Genomic DNA, 12,858 nt, shown 5'->3' with positions numbered 1-12,858 from the left:
ATACTTTGTGTTCTTCAGGCAGTGATTATTTGAAAACATTGCTGACTTAAATGTCACAAAACTGATGAAGTGAACCTGTGTACATCATAGTCAATTCATAGAATAAAAATGTTCAGTGACTTGCCTGAAAACTACAGTTAATTTAACAATACACTAGATCTTTCTCCCAGACTTTATCTTTAAAGCACAGCTATAACAGCTATGTCGAGATTTTAACAGAGTGTGCTTTCATTCCATTATCCTTAAGTTAAACCATGGCTGAAACTGCTCATTATCTGCCATGGTTCATAAGAAACAGAAAATAAACCAAACGTATCTACGCATTCTTCCCATGACATCCCATTAACTAGCGCCACTGTTAGCGAACTTACTGGTGTTAGCTAACCATCGCGTTCGCTGTATCTGTATAAAACTGGTTAACTCACTTGTTAGGCTGCTGCATAATTAAGCAATCAGATGTTGGTAGGGTTCACACTCAGAGGCTGCGCTCGTCTTAGCTCTGACTGCCATTCTACAAATGTCCACCGTCAAATTAGTAAACAGACGCTTAATATGAGTCAGCAACTCCACTCCTAGAACACGGCCAGGAGCATCAACAGCATACATCCACACACACAAAAATGTGCATCAGTGTTAACAGCAGCATAATAGCCAAAAGAAAAAAATGTCTATCAACCGATGAAGGCATAAATGAATGTGGTATATCCATGCAGTGGAATATTACTTGGCCACAAAAGGGAATGAAGCACTAATAATGCTACATCGTGGATGAACCTTGAACGTTATGCTAAGAGGAAGCCAGACCCAGAGGGGCACATATTGTATGATTCCATTTATATGAAATGTCCACAACAGGCAAATCCAGAGAGACAGAAAGCTGATTAGTGTTTGCCGGGGGCGGGAACAGGAGCATGGACATGGAGTGACAGTTAATAGTTCCGGGTTATTCTGGGGGACGATAAAATGTTCTGAAATTAGATAGTGGTGATGGTTGTACAACTCGGTAAATATACTGAAAATCAATGAACCGTATATTTAAAAGGGTGAATTTTATGGTATGTGAATTGACATCTCAATAATGTTATTTAAAAAGAAAAAGTCAGCAACATGATGTCCTATCTCTCCCATGCTGGAGTTCAATTACTACCATTTCCAAATGAGCAAGAAGAAAAGGTATATTCTATTTAGCTAAAGAGAATCTGAGAATCTTGATACTAAGTATTGCTAACATATATAACAACTTAGAATAGTTTTGTTTCACACCCTGATCAATAGTGGATTAGCTACTTTATCTGGGAAAAGTTACAAGTATAGGTAGCTAAAGTCTGGAAAGAATTACTATAAGCTGGGATTTTTTTTAAAGGAGAAATATTTGTCCCCAGCAATATGAAAATAAAAACTTACAAGGAACTGACCCATGGGTGAGAGCAGGTCTAACAAAGTTAACGTGTTCGACAAAGGTTTTCCGTGATGTTTAAAAACATTTACAGTACATCGAAACCCAGAACAAAAACAATCTTATGTTCTGGTTCATTCTCCTCTCCATTCTAGGTACTCTCCAAATGGCATTTTTATGGTGAGCTGACGACTCCTATCCCTTCAGAAGCCATCAGTGCTCCTCCAGCTTAAGCCACAGACAGTTACAGGTGACAGAGGCATCTCTATCCATAGCAGCTTGCTCTATGTCACCTGGGACAACACTGTAAGAGACATAAAAGTTAAAAGAATCCAGTCTACCCTTCACTCTCTGCCTGCCACTTCTGTTTGTGCTTTACAGAATACTGTTGCCTGCAACATATTCCGGACCGCATCGATGGCATCATGAGTGTGTGTGCACGATTGCTTAGAAAGAGGAAGAGAACACCAAGTTTCTTGCACTCTGTTCACATATAAAAAATGGAAGACAACTGTCAGTTTTCAAGGTCTTTGGCTAACGTTTCACGGATGAATCGTAAGGTACGTTGGTACAAAAAAGCATCCTTTTTCTCTGGCTTACAAATGTTCAAATGGTTAACATCCACAGGAATTAGATCTCCAATGCCTAAATCTGAAGGAAACAAAAATGTCAATAAAATCTAAATAAAAATGTAAACTTCCCCCTGTCAATGTTGAAAGAGGCTAAACGGGTTGTTCTAAATACTGATTCAGTTATAATAAGGAACTTAAGATAATGGAACCTGAAGTCTGATCACACCGGAATGAGTTCTCAGGAGGTATAATTTATGCTTCTCATGAATTCTTTGTATGTGTTCTGGCCTTCTTAATAGCAAACAGAGCCTGAGCACTATCTTCAAAACTTTTATACATCTGCAGGTTATTACTAAATTATTTCACTTTTTCTAAGGTTTGTATTATAAACTTGCTAATGAGCTCCCGTGTCCTGATAAAAGCATGGAACGGCTCACAGAGGACCCGTTCTACACCCGGACCGCTGCGATCACTCCACCCAGGGGAGATGATTAGTGCCTCAGAGGTTTGCTTGAGCCTCACAGAGCTGCCTACATGGAAGTAACAAGAGGTGCTAGTGGTGCCAGCTAGGTGAGGGAAGAAGACAAGCCTGCTGGTGACACGAAAGCAGGTTCAGACAGTCACGTCACTACAAGCAGCTCGCCCACAGTCTTAACTTTGCTTTTAGCTTCCAGTTTTGTTTAACACCCAGCAGCTGTTCCTTGACCTCTTCAAGTCCCTCAGCTACTAAATAGTAACTCCACACCCTATGACGTATGGCTTTGAGGCGAAGCCTCTTTGGGTTCCACTACAGAATACTAAGACTTTTACATTTTATTTAGATAATATATAACGAGGTCAGGACAAAACTTATTATGCAAACCAAAGAACCATGTGGAAGGTGCTCCAGATACACACTGTCCGTGGCTGCAAGTAGCTCTCTCTGCATGGTCGAGCGCTACCGGGGCGGCACCTGACCCAGCCTCGGGGGATCAGAAAAGGGTCTGACAAGCAAGCCGCGTTCCAGGGAGTGAAAGGAGTGGGTCGCCTGCTAAGCAGGGCGTGTTAAAGAAAAGAACCAGGACTTGGGCCCCGCCCCCGAGAGCCTGTAATACGCACCGAAGTGGCAGATACCGCTCGCTTCCCTCAACTTCAGGATTGTGAAGAGACTGTACTTTTAACACTAGCTTTTTTCCATTGAAATCTTAGTCGCTTAAATATGTTTCGTTTTTCTTCCATATATTTACTAAAGGTTCTTTAGTTGATTTTTTTTTTTTTTGAGGTTTCTACATGCGGTTATGTCTTTATGTGAAATGCCCCTTTTAGTCTAGCTGACAGAAGGGCTTTGTATTTGTATTCTCACCTTAATACAACAAGGTTCAATGCTGATGACTAATTTAGAGTTAGCCAATTAACCTTTAACATCTAATCAGTTAAATGAAGGAGAGGGATAATGCCAAAGTTACATGTTTGCAGAGAAATTTTATCTATGGCTGAAGTTAATAACTGGAATCTAGATCTTCATAAAGCTCTCCTAAAACCGAAAAACTGAATACACAAACTGACATTTATGATTAAATGCTAGGTACCACCAACCCGCCATCTAACGGCCAACAAGTTTCAAACGAGCGAGTACCTGCTGATTCCACGGGAACCACATGGAGTTTGATCATGCTACCAATGGAGGTTGGCAGTGTTTCTACAAAATTCAGCACCTGGAAGTTTTTGTCTTTAGCAAACTCCAGAAAATCATCCTGTAGTGTTTTAAGTGCAGGAGAATCTGTAAAATTATAGAGAATAAGATTATGGCAAGTTCTTTTTATCCAATTCATTTAAAAAAATGCATTAACCTTCTAAATTTAGAGAGGAAATGAGGGTTCTGATTCAAGATGGTGGCTTATTTTATCTCATTCCTAGGAAGCCTTTAAGGTGAGTAAAAAGCTAAAACCACCGAGAACTGAGAGGCAGCCTCAGGTGGAGAGGAAGCAAACCCAAGGCAGTTCGGTGTGTGGGTCTCAGGGGTCCCCAGTGTGCCCACCCCTTTCTGTCCCGCAGCCTCCACTATGACAGGACAACCAAGAAGCACCAGCTATTCGAGGAAAGCCTGAGACCTAAAAGAGGCAGACCCAACAGCAAACAAAACCCGACCACAGGAGAAAGAGAACTCAAGGAAGAAGCAGAGAGGAACTTTTTAAAAATCCCCTCATTAGTATCTTCAAATGATTTCAAAAGATAATGTACCAAAGAACAAGGAAGAGCTTATGGAAAATAAAATTTAACATAAGGTTTAGAAGATAAAGCAGAACACAGAGAAAGGCTAGCAAAAAAAACTGGCATATTAAGGCTCAGGCCAGAGGCTCCAAATTCTGATGAACGGGTATTCTAGAAAAGAATGCTTATTAATCAAATATATAGTGCTTTATAGTTAATACGCTGAAAATCTTAAAAGCTTGTGTATATTTTAACAGTTGATTTTCCAAACTTATGGAAACTCATTGGTAAGATTTAAAACATATAACTTTTAAGTTTTTAAATAATTAATAGTAAAATTTTTTTATATTTGAACAAATGGCTTAAGAACAGAAAGGGAAGGTACCAAAGAAAAAGTCCAAACTAAAAATTTTTCATGACAGTCTAAACACAATTCATATACAAATAATGAGATGAAACAGTCAAGTTAGAAACTGCCTTTTTTCCCTCCGTAACTGATGACAATCCCAGCTTCCTCTGTGACAGAGTATTACCCTTGCTGAGTTCCTTGACTTCCAAAGAGGGAAAGAGCAGATAGCGAACGTTGACAGAGTACTCCGCCAGATGCGACCCGTGGTGGGGGACGCTATAGAAAATCATCCCTCTGGTGTTGTTTATAACGGTACTCAGTTCTGGCTTCCGAGAGGCTTCTAGCAGCATCTTTTTGACAAGAAGACCTAGGCACAGAGAAGAAAGAAAACAGTGCCAAGGCTATTTTTCTTCCCTCTATTATTCTTAACTGCACCTCTGCCCGCCCCACTACCCTCCACCCCAAAAAGGCAAAACAAGAAATACGGAGAGATGCTTTCTTTAAAAAGTTTACACAATAATTCTCTGTAGTCCAATAAACAAGGCCTTAAAATATTAACACTTGATAACACTCATCCTCTAGACTAGAGGCTTACCTATAAACAAGTAAAATTCTAGACCTTGTATCACAGAATGTGCTGTCCCATAGGAGGAGTATCAGGCACTGCCATAGTGGTGTCCATCAGTGAAGCAACTAAGCAGCAGCCAGCCCCCCCGACCTGCCCCCAACAGCCCACAGATGCCCACTCCACAGGACTGTACCAACATTCAAGAAACACACAGTCCCGTAAAGCTCATCCACCATGGGAAAAAGCTTCTATGGGAAACCGCACCTAGACAGACACCTTCTGTCTCTCCACACCGGGCCTGGAGCCAGTAGCGAAACACAAAGGTCACACAGATGGTGACACTGGATCTCTGAGGACACAAAAGGTGACATCTACCTTTCTCTCAGGAAAACACTTGGACTCGGCCAGCAGCCCTGCGCTTCATCAGATAAACTAGGCAGAGGCTGCAGGAAGACCCTCTGAAGGTGGGTGGTGAGAATTTAGAGCTGGACTGGGGCGAGGGGCAGGAGGAGCGGATGTCGTTTAGCAAGCAAGCACAGGGACCCGCAAAGCGACACCTGTGGGACCCGGGGAAGCAGGCACGAAGGGGCTGCGGTTGTGGGCATCAGAGCAATAATGGACTCTGCAATGGTTGGGGTGCAAGGAAGGAAGGGGAGCCCTGTGACCCTCCAGGAACGTCGAGGGATCGTTACGGGTCAGGCTTGTATAAGCCACGGACTGCTTCTGATGTTTATTCACTAAGTTGTCAAACTCACATCCCTTTTATATGGTTTGTTACTAGTTGTCCCCTTCTAGAAAAAGAAATAGCATGGAAGGAGAGTAGTAATTTAAAAACCAGCCATAGCCTAAAACATTAATTTAGGGGGGAAAAGGGTCACTAGGAAGTAAAACAGCTGCAATACCTCAGGTTAGTCCCGAGGGCTGACACTACCCTCGCCGCCCGCATCCCAGAATGAAACGCACTCACCGCCCATGCTGTGCGACACCCAGATCACCGGCCTGTCTCCGACGCCGGCCGCTCGGAGCTTCCTGAGAAGCTCGTTGCTCCGGAACGCGATGGACTTTCTGAACAAAACGAAACAGCAGGTGTGACAGGCTATCGGTCCGCCACCAAATTTTGCTACCCCCTTTTTAAGGCAAGAACTCGTGTGTACTGGACCAATGGTACATTTAAAGTCAGGGATACTCCCTATTCTCTCTGCTTGATTCCTGCAACCGCTTGTTCCCTTCTTCCAACAGTCACAGTGAGATAGCTGGGAATATCTCAAGCCCAAAACGAGCCGTTCGTTCACTAAACGAGCATTGTCTGAGCACATAATATGTGGCTGGCAATTTTCTCAGGTCAAACTTAGGTCTCCCACCAACTGCCAGCACCTCTTAGGACACGTGTTCTTTCTCATTACGTGGCCTGACAACAAGACCATGTCTCTTTTGTGAGTTTATCAAGCCAGTTGTCATTGCCATTTAGCCATTGTTTGTATTTACGCTGCAAGCATTAAGCTTTCGTCACTTTGGTTTGTTACTCAGAAATACCAGAAAGCTGTTAGAATCAGAATTCAAAATAAGTAATTTTCAAACATTTATTTATCGCTAACTCCTCCTAGAAAGATAAGGTTAGGTTCATTTTTCCTAAGAAAATCCTGTCTGTGGCATCCGAAGATAAGACTCCCCTGCACCCCGGAGGCCCCCTCGTGGCCTGGGCCCTCACCCTCCCAAAGCTTCTCGTTACCTTTCCATCGGGCACCTTGCCCTCCAGTCGCTCAGGCTGGTGTCGTACTCCACAGATATGATCCGGAGACTGGGACAGTCTCTTGCTAACCACGTCTATGTAAAATTAAAGGTATGAAAGAACGTATGTAAATTTCCACTGCCCCGGTTATTTCCTAGTAATTAAAATTCATAACTAAAGGGCTCTTGTAATATTGATGACTAGTTAAAGATCACACTGCAGTAAAGTATAAAGGTGACTAGAAAAACAATTTCAGCATTTTATCTTTTTATGTCTCTGGTCACAAGGTGGGATTGATATTTACAGCATAAGCCCAATACAGGTTTCAAGAGAATATTCTCAGTTTTAATCTGCGACAGCCAAGCGCGGGGCCTGTCTCTGGAGTCGAGATCAGATGGGCTTTCCGAAAGCGCTCCACAGAAAGCTGTGCTCTCAGGACAGACCGCGTGTATGACGGTTAGGGACCTGGCCTGAGAACTCAGAGATACTAATTACAGTCGCGGTTCTGTCTCTGGATCGGCGATCTGTTGTCATCTCCGTGCTTCACTGTCACCAGACAGCACAAACTGTTCTTTCTGCTCGATAAGCCTTTCTGAAGGTGAATAAGCAGCAGTGGGACAAAGCTTTGGAAGCTATTAACACAGAGTCGCAGCATCAATTTTCACTGAGCTTTAGATCAAGTCAATGAATTCACCCCAGGGTTAAGGCTCTCTGGAAGAAATAATGTCAAAAAAATCCAAAGTATTCTTCAAAGTCTTTCTATTTTTATAATTATTAAAATCATAGAATGAGCCAATTATTATGAATGTATTATTTATTATATTACATTTTTAATGAAAGTGAACGATTACTGGCCCTTGCCTGTTTTTCACTTACTAGAATATTCTTTTAGAAATATAAACTGTACTCTAAATTACACAACACAGGGTGACAAGCCCAGCTGTTCATGTAACATACCACGAGTGTCCCTAAGGGAAAGAAAAACTGCATGAAAAAAAATCCCAGTATAAAAAAGAAAAATAAACAAGTCACAATGAGGCCCCAACAGCCAGTGTGACATGGCAGTGTGTGATGCTGACGCTGGCTAAGTCAGCCGTTTCCTTACCTTGGGCCAACACGTTGTGTACCTGGTTTCATCCTCTGAAACCTTTTCGTTTAAAACCTGGTCATTGTCCTGCTGCCGCCATGTTTTGAATGCTGCTCCCATCAGGCCATGAACAAAAAGGACATCTGCTTTAATGGGCTGACTACGCGGGAGAAGCAGAATAAACGTGTTACTGTTTTGATAAGAATCTATACAGCACTCTCTGTAGATGGTGCTTAGCAGGTTTATATGACACATAATAAAAATTAGGGAAGCTTTACGAGCACAGGTTTGCTAAAAAAAAAAAAAATCCTGTAAGGAATTTGGGCCAAGACATGTACAGTGTGCTTCACTGCTCTCTGAAAATGGAGACATATCTAGCCAGGGGGACCAACCAAAATCAATGAAGTGACAGCTGTCATGTCAGATGACCCTCCAAAGATTTCTGTGAGGATATCTCACAGATCAATAAAAGTATTTGAAATGTTAGTTAAATAAGAACATGCTAGTATAGTTTCAAAATCAGCATGCATGAGAGATTTTCAAAAATTTGGATAATGCTTTGGATTCAAGGATAATACTTATCAAAAATAGAATAATATTTATTATTTACGCCTACAGCACCTGGTCTTCTAGGTGGTCTCCCATCCAAGTACTAACCAGGCCCAACACTGCTTAGCTTCCAAGATCAGACATTGGGCTTGTTCAAGATGGCATGGCCGTAGACCATGGACTGTGGCTCCTCTGGGGCGTGAACCTAGCATTTTCAGCGTGTAAAGCAGACATGCTAACAGCTACACTATGGAACCACATCCAGAACAAATGATATTTTAAAAGAACATATTCTTTCTTTGGATATGACATTTAAAAAATAAGTAAATAGTATATTACTTGAAGCTATTTATAGCATACAATTATGCTACACATATGAAATATTGTATTTATAAACTGAAATTAACCAGACAATCCATTTTTCAAATTAAAAAAAAAGGTGCTATTTTCTGAGCTATTATTTTAAAGTGCCTAACAAAAATCCAAGAAATATGTGACTTTTTTACTGTGGTCCTTTCTGTATTGTCTCAGTAATGACACAACTAGAAAGAGTGACCGGAAATAACGTTAAGATGGAACATGAGTTAAGTTCATTACAACTTACTCGTTCCAGGGCCTGCTTTTATACCTGACAAACCTTTTCCAGTCTCTTGAGGTCTAGACCCAGGCTAATCTGATTGCCTATCTCCTTCCCACCCAGACCGACCTCCACAATCCAAATCAGTTTAGATCTACGTGAAAATGCCACGAAACAAAGAAACAGGCATACAGAGTTTAAGTGTGACAAGTTATAAAAGGTGCACGAATCTTACTGAACATAAGCCCCTGGTGTGAAATAACCCTGATCATTTAGCCAGTTCCATACTTCTGCGAGTCTGCAATTCTTCTGAGGTTATTATGGACAAATTGTTTCAGTAAATAAGGTATTTGACTCATGTAAATGTGCAGAAATAAATTAAAATGTTAAGCCCTCTAGGCTCTCCGTCCCCACGGGGACAAAGCGGCCTTCCATACCTTGTGCGATACTGGGGGTGCAGCACATATACACCATCCTGGTATTTTTCTTGCACGGTCTCCCGGTCTAGGTTAGCCAGGGTTCTGGCAGCATGCGAGGCCTCCATAATGTCCTGAGACTTCATTGCTTCTGCCAGTATGGAAACCCAGCCTGGAGGAAGGAACACACCTCCTGAATGCGGCACTAATCGCTCAGACTGTCGTCAAGCGGGGAAAGGGTTCGATCGGCTCGCTGAAGTCGGGGAGGCCACCTGCTGCACGGAGGGGAAATGGAAGGTTTGAGAAGTGAAGAAGGTTTAACATAGTCCTGCTGGGAACGTTAACTGGAGGACATGGTAGCCGAGAGGGCCTTTAACCTGTCAATCTTGTAAGCACAGTGACAACCAATCTGCAATGACTCTATGCTCAGCCATAGCAAAAGCAGATAAGTAGATTTCTTCTAGTGTTGGGGTCTTGACCAAGGGTGTGTTAGAAGGATAAGAGGGAGAGAGAGTTCTAGGGCACTGGCAACGACGTTACTGAAATGACGGAACCTACGCTGAGTCGGGAAGGAGGTAAAGACTGAAGAGGACTCACAGCTGGCAGTGAGTGTGAACTAAGGTTCCAGAACGAGTTCATGGTTTAACTTAATAGAAGGAGGTGCAGACATAAAGAAAACTGGGCTGTGAGTTGTTCCCTTCTCTTAATGACTACACTGTCGTGATGACATACAAGTTGCATTTCTCAATGTAACACGGGAGCACAAAGTGGGACATGAATTTTGCATGTCCTTATGTTTCTTGTATTAAGCAGGATTTTGATTGGATTTCTAATAATAAAAAAGGTTTTGAAATTAGGACAATATCCTGAATGTCCTCGGCATCGCATGCCTAAACATTTCCAGGTGCTCCTCACATTTCACATTAAACCTGATGAGTTTTGTTTTCTACGTCGTCTCAGTGCTACTTACTTAATGACATGGTGACAAGTTTGACAGTTTTTAGAAATTAGTCTAGGGGATATAAAATTAAAAGAATAAAGAGGACTAATGGTTAGGAGGAAGTAGGGAGGTCAGTGGACAGCAGATTCCGGCAGAGAGGAAAACCAGTCACTGTGGGAGCAGACGCAACCGGAAGCTTGAGCGAGAGGAGGGTTTGCTCGGAGAGGTGAGAGGTGAATTACTGCTTTTTTTAGGTGACGCAATTTCAGGAAATGACCAGGTCCAAGGTATAGCATGGCAGTGAGTACTGGACAACTTGGGAACAGAGAAGGAGGTCACAGAAAATGAGAAGGTCAAGGAATAGAGATGGAGAGGCCAAGGTGTTCAGTGAGCTGTCTGATAGACACTGAAACCACCCAATAGGACTGGGCTTCGCTTAAAGGAAGGTTTCCGTTAGAGGTAGGGTGTTGTTTTTTTTTTAAATACTGATTTTTATCAATTCTCTACCCCTTCAGTGAAAATGAAAATAGAAATCATCCAAAGCACAGGGAGAAAAAAGTTTTTGAAAAGAAGTGAACAGTCTCAATGACCTGTGGAATGGCATCAAGTGATCTAATAAACAGAACTGAAGTTCCAGAAGGAGAAGACAGAGAAAAGGAACAGAAAAAGCTTTTGAAGATAGACTGGCTGGAAAGTTTCCAAATTTGATCAAAAACATCAACCCATAGATTCAGTGAGCTCAGCAGACCCTGCACAGGATAAGTATAAAAAAAGACACCTAGGCGCTTCACGGTCTAACTGCTGAATAGCAAACATAAAAACCTTAAAAGAAGCCAAAGAAAAAAAAAGACACGCTACATACAGGAGAACAAAAGTGGTATAAGGAGTGACTTCTCATCGGACAACGGATGCCAAGAGGGGATATTTAAAGTGTTGACGACGCACCATCAACACAATTATTTATCCATGGACAATGTCTTTCCATGGATAATAAAATAAAGGTGAAATAATTCATTTTCAGAAAATGGAAGGTCAGAGAACTTGCTGCCAGCAGACCCAGATGATTAGGCTCAAGGGAAGTAACATCAGATGGGACTTTAGATACATAGAAAAGAAGAAAGAATACCAGATATTACTACAAATGTGTAAGTAAAAAACTGTTTCTAATATTCTTTAAATATCATTTGACTGTTAAAACAAAAATAATGATGTATCATGAATCTGTAACATGTAGGAATAAAATATAACAATACCACAAAGGTGGCGAGGGATGCAAAGTGAATTACATTATTGTAAGAATCTCACATTATATGTGAAGTATCGCAAAACTAATTCAAGCTAGACTGATAAGGATACAACCATTAAAAAAAATACTGAAACTATTGTATAAAAAAACAAAAGAAGAAAAGAAATACAATACAAAAATACTCAAGGAACCCCCCTTCCAAAAAAAAAAAAAAGGGCCAGGAAAAGAGGAAAAAAGAAAGAAACCAGAGCGGGGAAATAGGAAACAAGAGCAAGATGACAGACACGACCAAACGATGACAATAATTACATCAGATGCAAAGAGACTAAATAATTCAAAGAGAAAGATTATCAAACTGGATTAATGAAAAAGATCCAACTATGCACCGTCGATAAAAGATGTATTTTTAAAGTCACAGAAAAATGAAAGCAAAAGGAGAAAAAGATCAAAGATATGCAATGCAAACAGCAAGCGTAAGAAAAAAACCAATGTGAGTATTTTAATATCAAAGTAGACTTGAAGTATTGCCAGTGATAATAAAAAATGAACACGTCACGGGAAGAAAAACCTAACGGAACTAAAAGGAGATACAGACAAATTCACAATCACAGCTGAAGAATTTAATCACCTCTTAGTAATTCGCAGCACTAGACAAAACTCAGTAAAGATCTAGAGAAGATTTGAGAAACAGTATCAGCCAACTTGGTTTAAGCGTTGTTTACAGAGCACTTCACTTAACACTACACATACTTACACTTATCCAAGTGCACACAGAGCACTCACCAAGACAGACCGTAAAGTAGGCCATCGACTGAGTCTCAGTAAGTTTCCAAAGATTAAAACACAGGGTATGTTCTCTGAAGACATGGAATATTAAATTAGAAATCAGAGACATATGATATCTAGGAAACCCTTAATACTTGTTAAGGGTTTACAGAACACACTTTTAAATAACCCATGAGGCAAAGAAGAAATCACAAAGGAAATTAGAAAACATTTCAAACTGAATGATGATTAAAATACGAAATAACAAAAATTTGAGATCTGCATCTAAAGCAGGTTAGAGGAAATTTGTAGCTTTAAATATCTGTATTAGCAATTTGTAGTGATTTTAAAATATGTCTTCAAATTCTTTGACGCTATTCTCATCAAGAGGTGAAGAGGTATCCCCCATAATCCCCCTCCCATTGACCATGGGCCAGCCTTAGTGACCAGCTCCTAATCGATAAAGAGTCCAGG

General features: G+C 41.1%; 1 protein-coding gene and 1 pseudogene across 5 annotated transcripts in view; both read right to left on the bottom strand.

Annotated features, from left to right (window-relative positions):
- SERAC1 (serine active site containing 1) overlaps nt 1-12,858 on the bottom strand; it is a 40,667-nt gene continuing 27,809 nt past the window's right edge. For 3 of the 5 annotated variants that reach the window (XM_011376304.2, XM_023521105.1, XM_011376306.2), the window contains 7 exons: nt 9,455-9,605; nt 7,910-8,051; nt 6,805-6,899; nt 6,043-6,140; nt 4,692-4,874; nt 3,584-3,727; nt 1-2,047 (listed from right to left, as the gene is read on the bottom strand). In XM_011376304.2, coding sequence (XP_011374606.1) covers nt 1,911-2,047; nt 3,584-3,727; nt 4,692-4,874; nt 6,043-6,140; nt 6,805-6,899; nt 7,910-8,051; nt 9,455-9,605 — 950 coding nt within the window. In that variant the 3' untranslated portion in view covers nt 1-1,910. The remainder of the gene's footprint in view (nt 2,048-3,583; nt 3,728-4,691; nt 4,875-6,042; nt 6,141-6,804; nt 6,900-7,909; nt 8,052-9,454; nt 9,606-12,858) is intronic. The other 2 variants (XM_023521106.1, XM_023521107.1) reach the window with 2 other exon arrangements.
- On the bottom strand, nt 8,501-8,615 carry LOC111729953 (annotated as a pseudogene).

This window comes from Pteropus vampyrus, unplaced genomic scaffold (genome assembly GCF_000151845.1).
Source record: "Pteropus vampyrus isolate Shadow unplaced genomic scaffold, Pvam_2.0 Scaffold292, whole genome shotgun sequence".
Classification (NCBI taxonomy): domain Eukaryota; kingdom Metazoa; phylum Chordata; class Mammalia; order Chiroptera; family Pteropodidae; genus Pteropus; species Pteropus vampyrus.
This window is presented reverse-complemented; position numbering and strand designations above follow the sequence as displayed.